This window comes from Falco peregrinus, chromosome 6 (assembly GCF_023634155.1).
Source record: "Falco peregrinus isolate bFalPer1 chromosome 6, bFalPer1.pri, whole genome shotgun sequence".
Classification (NCBI taxonomy): Eukaryota; Metazoa; Chordata; class Aves; order Falconiformes; family Falconidae; genus Falco; species Falco peregrinus.
In genome coordinates, this window is record NC_073726.1 from 67195748 (window position 1) to 67217223 (window position 21476).

General features: G+C 40.1%; 1 protein-coding gene across 1 annotated transcript in view; it reads left to right on the forward strand.

The window, feature by feature from the left end:
- The window catches only part of PKP2 (plakophilin 2), a 44496-nt gene extending 23292 nt beyond the window's left edge, over window positions 1-21204 (forward strand). The window contains exons 6-13 of the mRNA XM_055808905.1: window positions 2213-2390; window positions 11040-11157; window positions 12653-12814; window positions 13529-13702; window positions 14265-14418; window positions 17692-17881; window positions 18873-18960; window positions 20503-21204. Coding sequence (XP_055664880.1) covers window positions 2213-2390; window positions 11040-11157; window positions 12653-12814; window positions 13529-13702; window positions 14265-14418; window positions 17692-17881; window positions 18873-18960; window positions 20503-20571 — 1133 coding nt within the window. The 3' untranslated portion in view covers window positions 20572-21204. The remainder of the gene's footprint in view (window positions 1-2212; window positions 2391-11039; window positions 11158-12652; window positions 12815-13528; window positions 13703-14264; window positions 14419-17691; window positions 17882-18872; window positions 18961-20502) is intronic.
- The last annotated feature ends 272 nt before the right edge of the window (window positions 21205-21476 follow it).

Here is a 21476-nt window from a genome sequence, read left to right on the forward strand (position 1 = left end):
AAGAATATTTTGATGGCCTGTATTTTCTTCAAGACCTAGGCTGAGGAATACAGTCTGAGCACAGTGAAAAGACTGAAAGCAATGAAAATGTAGGGAGATAAACGATGATTTCATCAAGTGCTGTGCTCTGCCTCAGCCTGTGGATCCCAGGAGAATGCACAAAAAGCACCAAACCAGTACCCCCACAAAAGTGGCTTTGTGCTTATGACAATGGTTTGAAAGGTGCCAGGGACATGTTAACCTAATGCCCCTGTGCAGAAAATAACTGCCTGGTTTCTCTGTCCAGTTTCTGTGCTTATATGTCCTCTTCTTAGGGGGAATGAGACCTCCTCAAGATTACATTGACTGAATTTTCATAAAATCATTGATACAAGTAAGTAAAAGAACAAAGGCTTTGTCCTTTGACATACAAACAAACTTCTTGCAAATCTCTTAGGAATGAGGTTACTCCTGAATAGTAGGAGAGGATGTCATTTGGAGTCAGTGCAGGAGCCAAGACAGGAATGATATTTTGTAGTAGTTGGAGAGCATGCTGAGGAACAGTAAAATGGCTGTGGTATGAAAAAACCAAAGAAGATTAGCTTTTGAAGGTCAGCCAGATGAGCCTCCAGGCTTGATCTTGTTATCATGCAGCATAAATCTAAGGAATGAAAGGAAATTTTTTACTGCAGGGAAGATTACAGCACAAACATAACTGTCATTAAAAGAAATGTAAGTTTAAATGGAGACCTCACCCATTTTCCCAAATAACCATCTAAGGGAAAACTGTGCCCCTATGAATGCATTATAGCATAGCTGCAAGGAGGGAGCCCACCCCTAAAGACATTTTCTAATGTGAACAAATTCATGCACATGCAGAATGTTACTGAGAAACTTTCAGAGCTCTGTAAGACAGTGCTTGTGCGTAAAGGTAGGATTTTTGTTGGAAAATTTACAGTGTAAGCAACATCTCAAATTCTGTTCTGACACCTCTGTTCTAGGTATCTGTCTATAATTCAAAATGCAGTTGTGCCTTTCAATATGATATTCTCCTCATGCCCTTGCATTTGAGCCATTCTTTTCTTAATCTGCTTCCCTCACCAGTTCCCTTCGGACTGCATGTCTGATATCTTATATGCCTTATTTATCCTTCAGGAAAGTACATTCTTCCTTTTATCCTCAAATTCAGAGGCTGAAGAGCTGATCCCAGAAGAAGGAATGGGCTCCTTCTGGCTGGCCTTTGTTTTGAATTTACTGTTGCCCACAATAGATGAAATTAAATTCAAAGTGTAAGCAGATACAGAAGAAACTTTTTTTTTTTTTTTTTTGCTGTGAACTGATGGAAGGAACATACTCTGCTAGTATTTGGAGGAGGAGGCCTGTGAAACTTAGAGCAGCAAGATGGGGAAACAATTAATGCCTTTGTAGTGAAAAGCAGAAATATATGTATTTGTCCAGGGGAAGAGTACTTTAAAAAGAATTGTCATCTATTGAAATAAAACATAAGCAAATCTGATCGGTGATACAAGTTTATAACTGAGAGTTGTTTTGGTGTTTGGAGACTGTGAGTAGATAAGGGATGTGGCATTACTCAATTATTTGTTTAGCGACAAATGTCTGGACAGTAACAGCGAGGCAGTGTTTAACAGCTTTCCCTCTTACGAGGAATTTTGCTATCAAGTGTTAGAAAAACTTGGTAATAGACATCTCTTGTATTCCAGCAGATTTCCAAAGACCTGTAAGCTCACTCTCTGTACCTCCCATCTACACCCTTTGCGTGTGATTTTTTTCTCCTGCTCAGTGGTCTTTACTTGGAAGTGTTACTAGTCCTGCCAGGTATCTAGAAAGGACAAATTCCTCCCTGGATGTGTGGAGAAAGATCACTAGTGTCAGTGGTGTTAGCTCTGTTTAGCTTGTGTCACTTTGGTAATGGAGAAGGTGGTTGCTGCAGATGGGCAAGGCACATGAAGAGCCATGGGAAATCTGTGCTTCTTAGTCAGGTGTTAGGCTAGAGAGCTGACTTCAATTACGTGGATAATTGTGCCCCTTATTTTGCCCCATTTCCATGCCCTCAGATCGGGGCTGATGAACTCTTATCACCCTTCTGCTCCTCTTCAGGGTATCAAGTGCAAGGCAGGCTCCTTCACTCATTAACATCAAGGAGTTTGAGATTAGGTCTTTCAAACCATGGGGGAGTCTTTTTGCCACTCTGATTTTATTTTGGATATTGCAGGTTTGTTGTGGAATTTGTCTTCAAATGACCAGCTGAAGCACCTGTTGATTAGAGAAGCCCTGCAGACACTGACCGAAGCTGTTCTCATCCCTTACTCGGGTTGGCCAGATCGAGATTACCCCAAGTCAAGTGTTCTACCTGACCCTGATATCTTCTACAATGCCACAGGATGCTTGAGGTGAGCACTCAGTCTACAGGTGCACAAAACAATAGTAATGACAAAACAGTCCTGCACACTTGTTTTCTTTCTTGCTTTGAACTTTGATGGCTCCAAGAGAAGACTTTGCAGACAGATCATATTTTGAAATGCCTCAAGTGTGTCAGACCAGAAGAATTACTGCTCAATACAATGAAAACAGCTTGCTTTATAAGGCTTGTGTATATTGATTTGTTGGGTGTGCTACAGACTAAATATACTCACAACAGAAGATAGTAATCAGAGGGGTGGTTGCAGTGCATGCCGGTATTGAAGTCAAAGAGATCCTTCACTGGATAATAGTTCTTGGTATGATGTATAGTATTAGCCCCTGACAGATGATAGTAGTAAACCCAAAGCTTTTTTTAAATGGTTGTAGGAGTGGTTTTACAAATGAGCATTGGAGAAAAGCTAGCAGTAACTTAAAAAACCCTAAAGTTGTATGATCTGCTGATACAAATGCAAGAGTGACACTTTCATAGGATGTACAGTTCTTTGACTTACATAAGTATCCTTTATAATTACTTTGTTAATACCTTTTTTCATAAGCAATTCCTGCTTCATTTTAATTTCTAAAATTTCTGAAGCATAAGAAGAAACTGAAGTCACGTGAAAATATACCTACTCTAAAAACTTGGAACAATTAAGACTCTTATACATTGCTTGAGTATGTGTCTATACTCCTGGCTCACAGAACAGATTAATGATTGCATTTTTTGAAAAGTAACAGTGCAAAACCCCGTGAAGAGTCCTAGACTAATGCAGGTAAAGCAATAAGGTTTATTTCTTTGAAATGCAATTTTGTAGTTGTGCTGGAGCAAAACACAGTTATAGGCAACAATAGGGTTTTTATCATTGCATGCCTCCATTTAGAGAATTTGATTCTATGTGAACAAGAAACTAGTCTTCTATGAAGAGTAAAGAAAATTCACTGTATACACATGTCATTGTTTCAGGGTAGCCTCAACAGAAATTTGTTGTCATGTATGTTTTATTCAAGCAGTGGCAATGCTGTTTACAGTGGATAACTCGTTGTGGATGGTTCCTTTGTGCAGTCTCAGGTTCAGACACCCAGGAGCGTTAGCATTCCCCATAAGAACCACAAAGTTGGCAGCTTTCTCTCACAATTTCTTCCCTTTGTACTTTACTGTTCTATAGCCCTGTAAGTGCCATTTGGGCTACCAAAAGACTAGCATAGTTGAAGGATTAGTTCTGGTGTCATAGGTCCATCAGTGGGACAATTGAAGTGCTTGTGTACCTAGAATTTTCTTTCAAGAGACTGAGCAAGTCGTCTTCATCCACAGCAATATTAGGTATTAATAGAACCACAGTATTTTCTGCCACTTGTGCTGGGTAAACTCTGCTCACCTGCTGTAGTACCTGCTGAGTCCTACCAGCTTTACCATGGGAGCAGTCCTTTGGATAATAAGCAGAACATGCTCATCAGCGGCCAAGCCACCCTACTTTTCTCATCAGCATATAAACCACAACTAATAGTTACATTCCATAGCATCTCCAGGGTCCCTTTGGATAAATTAATAAAGTTAACCTTCAGCCATAATCAATTCTCATCTAAACAGATGACTCAGAAAGGGGACATGGCACCTGCAAGCACATAGAAGTATTCAGTCTACAGCTGCTGCCAAAGATGCTTACTTTGATGTGTCATAAACTATAGCTAAACTGATTAGAAAATGACTTAACCTAAATTAGGAAAAAGCCATTTTTTTAAACCGAAGTAAACGCTGTCCAACTTTCTGCATGTATTCAAGTAAATTGAGGCTAGGTTGCAGCCAAGGGGTGGATGAACAGATTTATAGTTGTACATTTACTACTGCAGTCAGCTGATAGCCTCATGAACACAGGGGCAGCTGAAGTATAAAAATCACATCTTTAATAAAAACACCTTTTAAAATAACTGTCCATGAAACTGTGGCCCTTTGTGAGTTTAAATTCATTGCACGTTAAGTAAAAACAAATATGAGTATAAAGAGGTGCATGTCTTTTGTTTACACATTCAAAAATGCATGAAAGGACATAGTTCGAAATAATTAATGAGTAATGTATGAGTTCAAAGGTGTGGCCTGAGTTTTAAACTCTTCTTAGTAAAGTACAAGGAATTAAGTTTGAAATTTAGAGTCTTTTAAGCTGCCCAATTTTTCCTTGCACATACCTGCTTTGCTAATGTGTCCTATAGCAGAGTAGTTGTATCTATATTGTATGAATTTTTACTGCGTAAATAGCTCCATATCTTACTCATGTGGTTTCAGAGGACAAATGAATTGTTAGCTATACAAAATACTCAACAATAAAGCACCTTTTTCTGGAGGAACTCCTGTCAGCCGACTAACTACTAATTAGCTTCATCTCTAAATAATAATTAAATTTTATTTACTCTGATGGCTCAAAAGCAAATAAAGAGAAACATTAACTATCCATAATAAAATGTCTCTAGCTAATGCTAGTAGTGCAAGCAGGTTGTCTTTTTTCATGTTAATTATCCAAAGCTGCATTTGTACAGAAACCAGTCTGGCTGTTAGGTGTGCTGCTCAGTGGTGGCATGACCTGTTCCTCTCCTGCATTTGGACTACAGAACCATCTCTTCCCTTTGAGCCAGCTGATGGGGGCACATCAGTTTTACTGTGTTATTACTCTTTCTGAGCTTGTTGCAGTGATTTGACGTGACTTGATATGTGATAAATAAGGCATAACAGTAGCTGCATTGTTTTTAATTAAAGTAAATCCTGAACATACCTTACACTGTACAGAAAGTCAATGAGAGAGGCTGCTCCAGAATCACGGTTAGCTCTGCAACCTTAATGAAAAGTAGCTCGGACTGGCCTTATCTGGATGCTCAAGGATACATTACCTATTTTAAAAGTACAATGTCCTTCTCATTTAAGAGTTTAAACACTGGAAATTGTAATTAAAAAAAGAAGGGCTTGAAAATTCACACGTAAAGTTGATCTACAGGATTGACAACATACTTTCTAGTAGAGAATAGTTTTTTATGAGGCTTACCGTATTTGTACAGACCAAAAATCCAAGATTTTTAAGATTAACCAGTTTGCATCTGTTTATTGGAAATTAACACACTTCACAAATTAGATCATTGGAAGTATTCCTTCCTTATGTATTATTAAAAAAAGAAGCAACAACTCTGCACAAAGAAATGCTGAAGACTAAAAGAAGAGCACACCACAGAGTAAAAAATACTGTGCACTGAGGGAATGATGTTACTAATGAAGTAGAGTATATATATTTGCCAGAACATAAATCTGTAATTAGTCTTCCCTTTTGTAATGCTAACATGTTTGTTGTGCATGTTGATAAAGTCTATAGCCTGCAGCTTCTATTACAGGGTAAAAATAGTACTTTGAAGTGCAATACATTATGCATAGTACAGTACTTAGTCATAGAAGAATGCCAAAACTTCTTTTCAAAAATGTACATACACCTATAGACTGAAAGGGACACCCACAGTTCAAATCTAACACTATCATCTGACATGGGCACATGTGCTGTGCCACACAGTTACCAACTAATAAATTAAAGTTTTCTTCATCCTTTTTGACAGAATATCAGGAGAAGTGAATCCACATCTAACAGATAATATTGCAGATACTAACACTGGAATGAGTGAATGACCAGAACACCCCCCATTCTGCTAACCAGATATCTAACAAATAGATAGAAGTATTGCAGAGTCCTGAATTATGGCTGCCGGTGTCAGTGTATGCAGTCAATGATAAGGAAGTCTGATGTTAGAAGGATTTGTTAATCCCATTCTCTAGGTCTGTAGTTTGTTTTAAAGCTTTGCTTCTGACATAGTTTTGCAGAAATCACAGGTCACAAAACTTAACATAATAAAACAAAGCAGTATACACCACACAATTCTGCAGTAGCAGTTAGAATAAATAATGGTACTAGAATCATAGAATCATTTAGGTTGGAAAAGACCTTTGAGATCATCAAGTCCAACCATTAACGCAGGACTACCAAGTTCATCATTAAACTATGTCCCTAAGCACTGCATCTATGTGTTTTTCAAACTTCTCCATGGATAGTGATTCCACCACCTCTCTGGGCAGACTATTCCAGTGCTTCACCTCCCTATCAGTGAAGAAATTTTTCCTAATATCCAAACTAAACCTCCCCTGGTACAACTTGAGGCCGTTTCCTCTTGTCCTGTCGCTTGTTACCTGGGAGAAGAGACCTAGCCCCACCTTCCTACAACCTCCTTTCAAATATGATAAAAAGCACTGTGCCCTGAACAGGCAGAGTAAGTCAAATCAAAAGACTTCACTGGTTGCCTGACAGGCTGAACAAGTAGAATTGGTATATTGAACTATCTAGAGGGGTATTGCAGAATTTTGCAGACAAGTCTTGTTGTTTTTTAAAGGTAAAGTCACTTTTTCTTGGCCTGACAGTCCTACACTTAATAGTTCTCTCTCCAGTTCCAATACAAATGAGTAGAAGTCTTCAAGATACTTAGTCTCCTCCTCCATACTCCACTGAGTCTGAAAGGGTAAGATAGCACCAGCATGCAGAATATATGGGTTTGAATATTATTTATATACATAAGTGGATTTCTGCCATAACTTTTCCTCTGATTAAAAGGAAGGCTTAGTAGAAGATTGTGTTATAGTTTGAAAGCTGATAATGATCTTGTTCAGTTTTTACCTTCAAATACCAGTTCCCAAAAGTTCTGCAATGCTGAAGTCTGTCCCTGCTCCCTTTTCAGCTCTTTGTGAATTACACAGTAACCCACAAGGCAGTGGAAAACTGTAGCTGGAGGAAGTAGTATCATTGCATTTCAGACCACAAGGCTGCATAAACATCAACTTCCATTTGCTCCGAAGAGAAGTGAAGCCAAAGCTCTCGCCGTGTGTAGAAAAGCGTAGTGGCAGCTCAGTTTCATAATAGAAGCTTCTAAAAGAACATAAAGCAAATGACTGATGATAAAAAGTCTTTGAACCAAGGCCTCTTGCATATCATTGCCATTCCTTTAAGTTTATTTCCACCCATTCTTATCTTCTCTTGCCTCCTCTTCAGTTTATCTGCTCCCCCAATTCCTGAAAGAAATTTTGTTATTTCCAGCGAGCAGCTTGCAGCCTGGTGCCTGTAGTTACTGAGTAGATCCCAGATACCTTTCCCTCCCTGTTGCATTTTTGAACTGTGTAATGCATGAAGGGAATAGAATTCCCCAAACTACTTCAGGAAATTTTTATCACATAATTGAGTTAAATTCAAATCACCAGTTTCAGCAGAATGAGTCTGAGGAGCAAAAGCCCTCTTCTTATCAGTCATGTGGATCATTCACAGCAGTGCAAAAACCTTTTCAAACATAGTCACCAGTGTGTGACTCAGTGCTGGCGTAAAGGGAGTATCCGTTTCATTTGGTGCCATTCTGTTTCTTCCAAAATCACACCTGATATTAATATGTTACATTTCTTTGTATTTACCTCACATCTCTGGATTAAAACAGTATTTCCCAGCAGGAAATTAGCTGATCCTCGACAAATGCCACAGGAACATGGGCAAATGGCTATTTCAGTTACAGATATATAGTTACACCATGCATGTGTGCAAGAGAGAACAGAAGCAGCAGATAAGGGATGAGATAAACAAGGCACGTGGATAGATACAATGCCTCCACATTAGCAGGTGGTATAGTTAGGGCATGTCACCAGGATTACCATATTTAAGCATGCCAGAAGTCAGAGTGTTTTAATAGTTAGATGATGCCAAAACTAAGTTCTGAGTCATGCAAAGGAGAGCATTCCTACAAGCAGCAATCTCCCTGCGGCTGTGTTCTCTCCAAGCTCTATTCTCCCAACCGTTCAATACCAAAACAGAGCAGAGATATCAGAAACAGGGTAGCAGAAGAGTTTTTCAATGAGAAGACTCTTGATCTTGACTCCAGTTGATTCTTTTTTCCACAGATGTATTTGTCTCAGTGTACTTCTGATGAAAATGAAGTAAAACAAACTTGCACAGCAGACCTGAAGATTTCTAGGTAGGCTTGAAGTCTCACCATGGGGGTTGCCACAAGCCACATTACTGGGCCAACCCAACCATGGCAATTGTCCAAGCACTGAGTATTTCAAGGCCTTCAGGAGCTCCACTACGAGAGTCCAACTCCTGAGCTCAGAGGGAGGCATTCCAGTTGACAGGAACCTCAAATCTTAGGAAGCCAAGATGAAGTCAGTTTTGCAATTTTCATTGTTTCAAAAAAATTATTTTTTACATTTATGTTTCTGTGACACTTCTCAGAAACATTCATTTTTTCCCAATCTAATATGATTTTTATTTCCTGGAATTTCTCAAGCTTCAATTAGCAAACAAACTTTCAACAAGGTTTTGCTTGAAATGCTCTTCTCTGCCTTCAAACCAACTCTGACCCTGTTCAGAGTAAGGTGTTTACAACTGTACTTGGGTGAGCAGGAGAGCAGGAGCTCTTCCCTTCCCAGCCCCTAAAAGGTGAACAATAGAGTGGCCATATGTGTACAGGCGTACACACAAACACCAACATCTCTGACTGGATGAACAGTAGAGCATAAGCTCCTTAACGAAACAGAGTTCATTAATTTATTTCCTTTGTACAACAGGACAGTGCCTCTGATTCAGGCTCTTCTCTGCCTCCTGAGCTATGAAACTCTGCCCCACCGTATCCATGCTGGATGGCAAGGCCAGGTGATGGCCTCTCCTCGCACAGACTTTCAGCATGATCATAGGTGTCAAAAGTCCAGGGATTTCTAGAATAATGTAGTGTGGCAAAACAAAATACTGTATCAGTTGAAGTGTCTTTGGTGAGGGAAATTCCACACTTATCTTTTAATAGTATTTTTAGTCTGTGTGCCTCAGAAACTATTTTTGCTATGATCTAGAAAGGCTGTAACATGTACATTTCTGTCAGCGTAACCATAAACATATGAAAGGGTGACATCCCTCGAATGTGACATATATAAGTAAAATTAAATTCCAAAGGGATGTTTATAGTAGGCTATGCCTACTACAGAGGAATCTGAATATTGGTTCTGTGTTATATAATTCCATGAGAGGATAAATGAACTCATAAATAGGGATATTGTTAAAAGCACGACCTAAACTAAAACTGTAATTACAGTGCATTAGTATTTAATCCAAATATGTACTTCCTGGGGGGAAAAAACATAAGAAATGCTTTGGCAGTATATAAAATGGTACATTCATTTTACAATCATAAGCCACAGCAAAGTTTAAAGCTGCATCTTACTGGCATTGTCATTAATAAAATTTTAAACCTTTCTAATTTCCAGTGGGTAAAGTAAGCATGCAAACTAAACACCCTGAAATTATCTAAAGCAACATGTCCCTCTCTGTTTGTGATGGACGCTGAGTGGGTTATATTTAATGTTACTTCAAACAAAGAAGCTGGAATGTGATACTGCGTGCAGCCTTTTGGCCAGCAGATCTGCGGGAGTCCAAAATAATGAGGTCTAGGTTTGTAATTTCAGCATTCCATAATTAAGAGTTTGTTCAGTTATAAAAATAATTACACGCAAAAATTGCGTTGTTACTTCCCAGGAAGTCAGTAGCTTAAATAGAGCCAAACTCAAGCAGCAATTGTATGTTTGGCTTTTCAAGAGTTTTCAAGTTGTACTTGGATTACCACAAAGCATGGGAAATGTTAGTGGAAAACAGGGCAAACAGTGTCTTTCTTAGAGTCTGAGGAAGCAGAAAGTGTGCAGAGCAGTGTCTGAGCTGCTGTGATAGAACAGAAGAAGGCATCTGCAGAAGGCATCTGGCATTTTCCCCTCTGACTAAGCAGCTTCTAGTGGCTTCAGCTTTTTTCTGCTTAGATGCCAGCAGCTTCTTTGGGAAGCTGGGAATCAGCTGAGCATGGGGTATTTTTTCTTCTTCCTTGTCTCACGCTGCTGGTGAGCAATGGCAGTGGCAGCTGTGTTGCAATTCATCTGCTCAACGTTTTGCCCAGCAGTGGGGCCAGGCTGCTACTCTGACCTACCAGCTCAGCTGCACTCGTGTCCCCTCTGACCGGCTAGCACCCCTCAGAGCATTTCCATGAGCACCTGAATTGCCACATGAATTTGGCCTCGTAACTGACATTGGTTATCCTTACATGTTAATGGACAAATGTAACTAAAACTCTTAGAACGTGTGTCTGTTGATGAGTCATCTTGGATCAAAAACTGGTTTAGTGTAGGTAAATGCTAAAAGACGTTTGTGTGCATGGAAAATTTTGCAGGTATCTTTCCTCTGATATTTTGACATAGTTACTGTCCTAAATATTAAAAATTTAACTAAAAATGCAATAATGGAAAAAAGATCTAGTTTGTTTGACTTTTAAAATGATTAATTCAACTTTTAGATTAAGATTTGAGTCAGGTCTTACTTTACCCATCCAAACACAACAGTTTGTTTTTCTGGAGTATTTGTTTTTGTCTGGGAATGCACTGAAATGCAAGTTTTACTTAGCAGAGGCTCAGATTATTTTACAGCTCTGAAGAAAGGAGGAAGTCAACCTTAACTTCAGTATCTTTAAGATTTAGCTGGAAAAGTTTGTCGGAGGGACACAAGGAAATATCTTTGACTAAAACTCTTCTCACCAACATATTCCTTCCTACACAGAAACATGAGCTCTGCTGGCCCAGAAGGAAGGAAAAAGATGAGAGAATGCAACGGATTGATTGATTCTCTTGTGTATTATATTCAAGGAGCTATTGCAGACCATGAGCCTAATGACAAGGTATTCTTTCAGTTGAAAAGCCTTTTCCTAGGGGAAATTGCTAACAGAACTTCTGAGTTTTTTGTTGTTTAGAAACCAGTGTTCAGAAACAGTTGTGATGTAATTGCCAAACTGATTTCTGGGACTTTTAGAACTGCCACCAAAGACAAAAGTTCAGTAAGGAACTTTTTGAAGTATTATTAACCTGCAATCTAAAGGAATCACATACCATAGCATTGGGAAAACTTTTTCAGAATCACTACAGCGCACTAGAAATTTCTGTCTTTTTTAAGAAGTGACATAAAGTCACAGCTTTCAGAGATACTGAAACACTTAGAGTCAAATGTTATTTTTTAGTTGTCTCAGGGAGCTAGCCGGAATTAAAAAAAACATAATCTGGTTACTCTCCTGTGTATTTAGTATTTAGTGCTATATACCCCTTAGGAAATGAAGAACCTAAATCCCTTTGGGTGTCAGTGTAATTAACAAGCTTGCATCATTTAGAATGGGATTAATTTTCCTAAGTTTTTTAGAAGTTATACTTGCTGCCTAAGCCAGTAACTACAAGGACATTACTCCAGAAGCCAGTTCCTCTTATTCTTTTCCTCCCACCACTGACTGCAGATGAACCCTGAACATTGCTTAGGCTAGATGCCTGTCTATTATCTGGGCAAAGCTGGGTGAGAAGACCAGCTGTCACTTATGAGAAGGTTAGCTGCAGGCTGTGAGGCACTTCTAGCGTGCCTGCTTTAAGTTGTGCTGTGTAGCAGTAATTACTGCACTGTTGTAGCTCTATTCAAGGATTAGTTACTTGAGCTTCTCCATCTCCCTGTATTCAATGCCATTAGCTTCAGGGAGAATCCAGCACATTACACTTGTGCCAATAGCTCCCTGCTGCATTTTGTCTCAAACCCACTCATTCCTTTTTTACTTTCGAAAATGGAGGAACAGGTAATAAAGGTATTTGCCACTAGATTCATCACTCAGAAATTGTAGACCTGACCTTAGCCATGCCCAGAAAGGCACATCTAATTTAAAAAAAAAAAAAAAAAAAAGTTCTACGATAGAAAAGGGCTTTTTCCTTAGGAAAGATACAAAATTTTCCTTTTACTGACACTACGGCGAGGTGTGTACATGATCATCTTTACTCTTAAGCTCTTAAACATTCCTTGGCACACTTCTGGTCTGTGCCAAATAGCACTTGCCCAAACAATTCCCAGGCACAACTCAGGAATTATAATGTCCCAGGACCATTTCCAACAGGCATGCACCCTGCCCCGAATGCAAGCCCTGTGTGCCAGTTGGCCTCAGTGCTCAGGAACATCCCAGGGCATGTTTAATTTATCAGTGTAAATGCAGTCTTGTGGATGACTGTGGCACAAAGACTAGCTCTTCTGTAAGCCATTAGAAGCAGTTAGTTGTTGAAGATCCAAAACTGAAAGCTCTTCCCATGTCTCTACATGTCCTTTCAACTCATGCCAAAGCTTTCAAGATTTCTATTCTTTTGTTATTTTAGGCCACAGAGAACTGTGTGTGCATTCTTCACAATCTTTCCTACCAGCTAGAGATAGAGCTCCCTGAGAGCTTTGCCCAGAGCATATATATGCAAAGAAGAAATATTTCCAGCAATGATAAAACACCGGGCTGTTTTGGAACACGGAGCAGAAAAGTTAAAGAGGTAAAGCACATGCTGAGTTACATCACATTTTGTTGATCAGTTGTAGCAACTTCTGGATAATAAGGCTGTAATCTACTTAGCGATCTGTTATTGATGTATCTGGTTGTGTGACACTTACTGGCCCCAAAAATGTAAATTTACTGACAGCCTTTCCTAACACCCATTATCTTGTTCAGCTACTGCTGCTGAAGATGGCATAGAAATTCACTTTTTGTTAGTTGGGGAATACTGCCACTCAGTTTCATCCCCTCTGATGGATCAAAGTGGTATCTGAACCATGTACAGCAATTGTGCAAGTGCCCTGTCTATAAGTGGGCATTCTGATGGTTTCACCAGTGAAACCAGCAAAAGGTGACTTGTCACGTCCATGACTTGCTGGGTTTGGCACCACCTCAGGACCTCTTCTTTTGATGCCATGTGGTACAGATCACAAAGATCCTGGCAACTGGGAGTTCTTGGAGGAAAAACAGGTATTAGGCCCTAGTGTCCGTTGCTGAGAGATGAGAAGCAGCTCCTCCCATACCTATCTCCTCTTTTTGGACAGAGTGGCCAGTATAATTAAATATTGAAATATTACATGTAATTTGAGTTCACAGCCTGACAATCTGCAAATAATTTGGTCATAGAGAGTTACAAAATGGCTAGTTTCACTTGTGATACATTAAGTCATATAAGGTCACTATGTCTAAAAGCTTGATCTATTTATGTGTTTAGAAGCAGCAGGATACCCCGCTACCTGAGGAGAAGAGCAATCCCAGAGGTGTTGAATCGCTCTGGCATTCCACACTGATTAGGATATATCTGTCCTTAATAGCAAAAAGTACCAGAAACTATACCCAGGAAGCATCCCTGGGAGCTCTTCAGAACCTCACAGCTGGCACTGGACCAGTAAGTCAGCTTTTTTCTTTTTCTTGTCATTTAGTTCTGAGTGTGATTGCATAGAGTTTAGGGCTGCAGTGCAACATGCGTACCACACTGAGCTCAAATAACCACTGAGGAGTCACTGGCTCACAGACTTGATCAAGCAGTGCAGCTATTTCTTGCTTGGTAAATACGGGGACTGCTTCTTCTCAGTCTGTGTACACATCCATGTGTGGAAGTTGCTGATTCACTGCACAATGAGGCATGAATAGATGTTAAAAGCACCAAAATGTGGTTTTGTGGAACATAATCAGTCTTGCGGAGAGAAAAAGGTTCTCACACTACCACAGATCACTTTTGTGGTGGAGAAACTAATGGCCTCTGTCTGAGGAACTGGCCGAAGAGCACATGGGAGAAAGAGAGCTCAAAACTTCATTTGTATCACCTTCCTTTTCTGTTGCAGCTCATAGGTAGCTCTGGATTTAAACTATTTTATGCATGCTTAAACTGATGTAGAGAACCTGCTGCATTTTTTGTGAGGCTATACATTCACAGTAATGACACACTATTGCCATGTACCTTATAACAGATGCCATTTGCAGTGGCCCGGACTGTTGTTCAGAAGGCAAATGGCCTTCCAAGTATTCGAACTATGCTTCATGTAAGCCACCCGACGGTAAAGAAGACAGCAGTCTCACTGCTCAGGAACTTGTCTCGCAACACCTCTCTTCAAAGCGATATAGGTGAGCAAAGAATAACATTGTCTCTTGGGCTTTCTTTCTCTGCTCTTTGTACCTTAAAGTTTTCTTCTTTAAAAAAAAAATGTGCAAAAAAACCCAATATGTGAGGTTAATAGATTTTTAGGTCAGATACTTGCAGTCATTATACAGGGTTGAAAATAAAAAGTTTTGCCTAAGTGTGGTGGTTTGACCCTGGCTGGACTTCAGCTGGCCACAAAAGCTGCTCTGTCACTTCCCTGTGCAACTGGACAGGGGAGAGAAAATACAACGCGTGGCTCATGGGTTGAGGTAAGTACAGGGACATCACTCAGCAATTACCGTCATGGGCAAAACCGACCTGACTTGGGGAAATTAATTTATTACCATTCAAATCAGAATAGGAGAATAAGAAATAAACCCAAAACTTAAAAACATCTTGCCCCCACCCCTCCCTTCTTCCTGGGTTCAACTTCACTCTTGATTTCTCTACCTTCTCCTGCCCAGCATCACAGGGGGATGGGGAATAGAGGTTGCGGTCAGTTCATCACATGTTGTCTCTGCCACTACTTCCTTGTCAGTGGGAGGGCTCCTCATGCTCTGCCTCTGCTCCAGCATGGGTTCCCTCCCACAGGAGACAATTCTGCAAAAAATTCTCCAGCGTGAGTCCTTCCCACAGGCTGCAGTTCTTCACGAACTGCTCCAGCGTGGGTCCCTTCCATAGGGTGCAGTCCTTCAGGCACAGACTGCTCCAGCATGGGTCTCCCGTGGGGTCACAGGTCCTGCCAGAAGCCTGCTGCAGCCTGGGCTTCCCACAGGGTCACAGCCTCTTTCAGGTATCCACCTGCTTTGGCGTGGGGTCCTTCATGAGCTGCAGGTGGATACCTGTTGCACGGGCACAGCCAGCCTCACCATGGATTTCACCATGGGCTGCAGGGGAATCTCTGCTCCAGCACCTGGAGCACCTCCTGCCTCCTTCTGCACTGACCTGGGCGCCTGCAGAGCTGTTGCTCTCATGTATTCTCAGTCCTCTCTCAGGCTGCTGTTGCTGTTGTGCAGAGGGTTTTTTTCCTTTCTTATATATGTTATCACAGAGGCACTGCCACCATCACTGATGGGCTCAGCCTTTGCCAGCAGCAGATCTGTCTTGGAGCTGGCTGGTTGGCTCCATCAGACATAGAGGAAGCTTCTAGCAGCTTTCCATAGAAGCCACCCCTGTAGGCCCCTAGCTGCCAAAACCTTGCCACATAAACCCACTACACTAAGACTCTAACCTCCAGTTTTCTGTAAATTGTGTATTCCTCATCAGATACTTCCATTGATGTTACTTTCAAAAATAGATAATGGAATTATCTACACAGATTTGGAGAGGGAGTTTTTCCTCTGCTTAATATAGGGTAAAGGAAGATGAGTGCTGAGTTCTGTGCTGCCACAGCTATGTAATCCTTTGCAAGAAATCATAGAACATTTTTAATTCTTCTAGCGAAGTTCGTTTCTTCTTCTTTTAAACACAAAGCTTTGGAAGCTTGCAGCTTACAGTTTTCCTGCATAAGTTTTTTGAGAATGGAAGCTAGAAGATGCTATAGACAAAATAGTTCAGTCTTTTTAGAGAACCTTATTTCTAATATGTTATAATTATTTTCCCATCAGAAGCCATTTCTATTCTGAGTATCCTTATTTCAATGTAATGTACATTTGAAATCTTTTCCTACTAATAGGATAAAATTTACATTAGTTGTTGTCCTTGTCCTCTTCTGTGTACCCACCAATGGGGGAAGGGGAAATTACTGGCATGCAGCTGCCTCATGGGGCTGATTAACCTCCACAATTCTGCAGAGCAGTCTCCTGAGCACCATTTAATCCTTAGAGAACATTCCCTATTAATAAAAATATTATAACACATTGTTGGCTGATTTCAAAGGGATAATCCACAAGATGTTAAAAATTACAAGAGGTGAATCCCCCAGAAAGAGTAGAAATTAAACTGAGGAGAAGCTGGAATTTCATCAGGAAAAGCAATTTATAAAAGAATGTGGGAAAGACAGAATAGCAGGAAGCTTTGGAGGAAAGGGCTTCGCCTCACAGTCATTTTCTTGCTTTATCCATGGTTGAGAGAACCGGGGGAATTACAGATAAATCTTATCTCCATCAGAAGGTGTTCTTTTTGACTGACTGAAAATATGCATGAATTCAGTTCAAATTCTCCAAACAATTTTGACCAAAGAAAAACATTTGGAAGGGCACACTGTTTCCTTGTGTCTGTATTTATCAAGCAAAATGAACCTTTGATATTAAATTGAGATAAATCTAATATAAAACATCTGTGAAAGTAAAATTATTGAAAAGCATTAGAAAAATTCCCATTTTACTTGAAAAAATAATGTTTGATCTGAACTGATATTTCCATGAATGGAAAAAATGGACTATCATGTCTGACATGATTGCTTTGACTAATACTTAAGCATAGAAGGTGGTTCATTCCATTTTAAAAGTCCTTTTCTAAATGGCATGTACTTTAATCTCAATATGCATGAACCTTGTCACACACCCATCTGAGGAATGAACAGAACTGACAGAGCAAAGCACTGTGTCCAGGTGAAACAATGGATAGGGAGGGGAGAATGGGCCGAAATGCCCCAAGCTATTGCCCAGTGCTACTTCTTACAGTGGGAGCAGCTGGCATGAGCTCTTGCTGACTGCTGTGATTTTCTCTGTCAGCTCTGGTCCACGTGGCACGGATGTCACAGTGTACGGTAGGGCTCAGCTGCTGTCTAGAGCTGTTTGGTTGGCTGGTGGGGTCACATTCAGTGCGGTCAAAGTGATGAGGTGTTTCTTGAATAGGGTTGGACTTCAGGGTATGTCATTCTCATTATATAACTCACACACTGGCTCAGAGGCTGGGTGTGTGCATCCGCTTACAGCCGATCACTGATAGGTGCAGCACTAATTGTGCTGTAGCCAGCCTTTCTCACCTGGTTGTGTTCCACTATACCCATGATTACCTATAGGACACACAGGGTTCCTTGGGAAGTGGCAGCCTGCTGCTAGCACACGCCTAGTGACCTCACTACAGTACATGAGGTATTAATATTCTGTAAGAGGCAAATTACGTACTGTCCAATTTAGTGTGGATGCAACTCAACCTAAATTCTGGGGGTGTAATGCAGGTATGACCATGACTGCTGTGAGAGCACACAGCATCCTGATGTGTGGCAGTGGGAGGAATAAGGTCTTGTAGGACCCCTAGATAAATCTGCACCTGTTAGTAATGGCATTATTTATCTCTCTTCCAACTTACAGCTAGAGAGGTTTTGCCTGATTTGGTCTCAATACTTCCTGAGTCTGTCCTGGTTTCTGATATTGTCTGTGAAACCACGGCATCCATCTGCTACACCTTGTTCAATTTGACACAGAACAGTTCACACAATGCACGGCTTCTCCTGAATGCTGATGGCCTACCAAAGATTATTACCATCAGCATGAATGACAGGTAAGATGGTTGAGAAGCCTTCCTCTCTTGCTTTTCCTTTCCCTGGGGAAAAAAGAAACTGCAACCTCTGCCACTTGTGAGGGAAACACCATTGCATCTCACGGTACAGGAGAGCTTAAACAAGTGACCAAGATGTGAATAGAATTGCACATACTGGGAAATGCAGAAAAATCTCTTACAATAACTCTTGTATCCACAGCTAAATGTGCCATGTTCCAGCATTTTAAATAACTCCTCAGAAGATAACCGCACAAGTTTGTCTATATTCTGATATATATATAGTGGCTGATCATCAGATCTTACCTGTCCCCCAAAAATTTCTGTCTTTCCTGTTCCTTGTAACACAGTCCTGAAAATCTTTAGCAGTAAAGCACAGGGATACATTTTACAGAACTTATAGAACTGTACTTAAAAAATGTTTATAAAGTGACATTTTAGAGAATATATCTGAAATTCCTTTAATCATTCTTTAATATGTAATCACATGTGACCAATATTTACTGGAAAAATAATGTTTTATGAATACGAATAATTATTCTGTTTGCCTTCCTATCTTTTTACAAAATGAAAGAGGAAATCCATCTCCGTAAAGGAGACCTCATGAGGCCCTGAATAGTTTAAATCCTATCTAACTAACCAGAGATTTTACCTGCTAGAAAGATCCTTTTGAATGCTTGTTATGCTGAGGTGTATTTTCCTCAGCTGAAAATGAATAGTATGATAGCTGCTCTAAGATGAAGGCTATAAAGAAGTGCTTCATTTCTCCCTAATTTTGAAGAATGAGTGAAGCAGAGAGGCATGATTCATTTGTTTCAGTAGTGAGGACAGCATGAAACACGCTAGAATACCTACAGAGCAGTAAAACAGCATTTAGGAGGTAAGAGAGACAGAAAAAATGCTACAAGGTTATGTTTGCTGAGGTCTGCATATGCATTGTGATTATGAAGTGGGAATTTAAACATGTTGTATCATTCTTTTTGCAAAATCACAGTAACGTGTTCAGCAAAGCTAGTAGGGCTGCTTCAGTCCTCCTCTACTCCTTGTGGTCACATACTGATCTCCACAGCGCTTACAAAAAGGTAAGATCTGGGTTAAAGAGAAGGCATGTTATCTGTTCTTTCAGAACTGGAACCCTCTCATTTGTCCTTTGGGGCCCTCAGCACTTCTGCACTGTTAAGAAACAACCTATGATAGGATATCAAGTGGTCTCTGAGTTTGGCATTTCTATTATCTATCTATATATCTATCCTGCACAAGTAATGCATGCCCTTAATTTTTTCTCATCTGTGTTCATATTCTCTCCCTCTGTGGTTTTATATCCAGTGGCAAAATTTATAAAAAAACCTAGCTGCTGCCTGACAGAAGTTTCAGGTGGTGAGAGGTGATGCTCAGTAGGTGTCCATCCACCACTGACTGAACCAACCTGACGCAGAGGGCCTAAGGTGCCAGCAAAAGCAAAGGCAGGGCAAAGCAGCTTCCTGTTTTAAAAACGGAGCCATTTTGTTCATGTTGTTTGTATGGTTTGGGAGCCCAGATGTTACTTACATTCAGACAAAAAGCTAGGACCTGGAAGGGTACTAGCAAACTTTTACTGCCACAGTCAAGCTCAAACTGGCATGACCACCATGAATCAGCCAACAACCTAGTTTGTTTCTTTCCTTTTGAAGTTCTAGGACTGCTTTTTCAACAGACAGCTGGGTTGACTTAACTGACCTACCTACCTTCAACCTGTATTTCAGTTTTCATTCCTTGTTCTCTTGCCGTTCAGAATTTGTCACCTAAAATTCCCAATAGCCTAAAACTATTCAATTTTTTCAAGCTCTAGCCTTTATCATTGGTTAGTCAACTTGTTCCTTCTTGCAGATCTTTTGTTGAAATTTGCTCAAAAAAAGTTGTAGTGTAGTATACTTTAACAGTTTTACATCACACTCAGCATTATACTGCCCCACAATCCAGAAATCTGTGTTCAAGAATAAGGGTGCTGTACCCATATAAACCCTTAACTGGATTTTGTCATCTGTTTTTTTGCAACTGCATTCCTGACTTGACTGTACAGGATTACCCCTGATGGCATGAATTTTCTGAAGTTACTGGTACTTCAGGTATACCTATAAGACACATTTTTTTGGATCTGAGTGTCAAAAAATGCTGATTACTTGCTGTTTCTGTACAAATTGGATCCTCTAGAGATACCAGGTACGGCACTGAAAACTGTAGGCAACCTAAGGCCTAGACATTTTTGAAAAGTCAGTGTAATAAGCAACAGAAATCACTTGATCAAATGAGACTGATAAAATCCTGAGTAATTTTGGCATTGCCCAGTACTCTTAATTCAGATAGGGTTAATATCAGTTGACATTAGTCACCTAAGAGTCAGGAGTCTGTAGAGCTGAGCTAGAAGAATAGGTCAGTGGCGAGAGTTAAGCAACTCAAATGATTCATCCCACCTATCTTACACTGAATGGAGTCATTCCTGGGAGATGCCTCTTCTGTCCCTGTAGAGGACTCTGCCTAGACCCCTACCATGGCTCCATATCAAGCTTTTAGGCAGCGGAACCCACCCTTCCCTTGCAGAACAGGCACTGAAGATAATGAATTATTCTGTTTCTTTCATTCCAAAGGCTGACTTTAAGAAGGCAGATTTCATCAATACCCGGACCACAAAAGCCTATAACTCACTAAAAGATTGAATCACAGCATACCACTGAAGACAAATGAGATCATACGTCAGTTAACGTAACTATCTTCACGCGATTGGTGTTGCCATCATGAACCAGAAAGTATCTCAGAAAAAAGAGGCTGATTTTATGTAAGACTTGAGTGACCAGAGGGTAGCTGTTTTATGTTTTTAATTCTAATCACTGTGCTGTTACTGTATATATCAACATAAAAATAACCAAAGATGGATTCTTCAGGATGTCTAGGTGAAGGTTCATCCAGGTTAGTTTTGTCATTAATCAGACCTTCAGATGACTGCCTTTAGTCTAACAGACATTTATACAGAAAGGTTTGAAATGCTGATTGGCAGCAAATTCTTTTCAGACTATTTTATACAGATAGTTTTCTACAGTGGGTAAGCATCAAGTACACTGCTCAGGAAGGACATAGTAGTTTTTCACCCTTTTGTTTCTTCTCACACACTAAATAAGAATCTTCAGACTGTGAGTATACACAAGAAGCTGTTTCACTACCTGCATTATAAAAGCACGAATGAAGTTAAAATTATTATTTTTGTATTGATTGTGTTCACATGCTAACTGGTTCTTAAGCCTCTTTCCTTTGAGATTTCATCAGCAACAGCAATAAAACTGATTTTACATAGGTCTTATCACTCCTTACTCCTCTCATCCTCCCTCAAGTGGCTGTTGGAATTTATAACCGTGTCCAGAAAGGGTTTTAACTAGAACCACTATGTTTCAGACACTATGTTTCACACACTTTGGGCTGCACCCATCATTCTTTGCTAGTTGGTGGAAGAGTTATTTGCTGGTGAATCAGTGATTATTTTAAGAAAATTATATTTTCAAAACAATTCTGTTGATAATCTGTGTATAACAAAGGGAGTGGAGTCTTGCCTTTATTTTTTAATAGATAC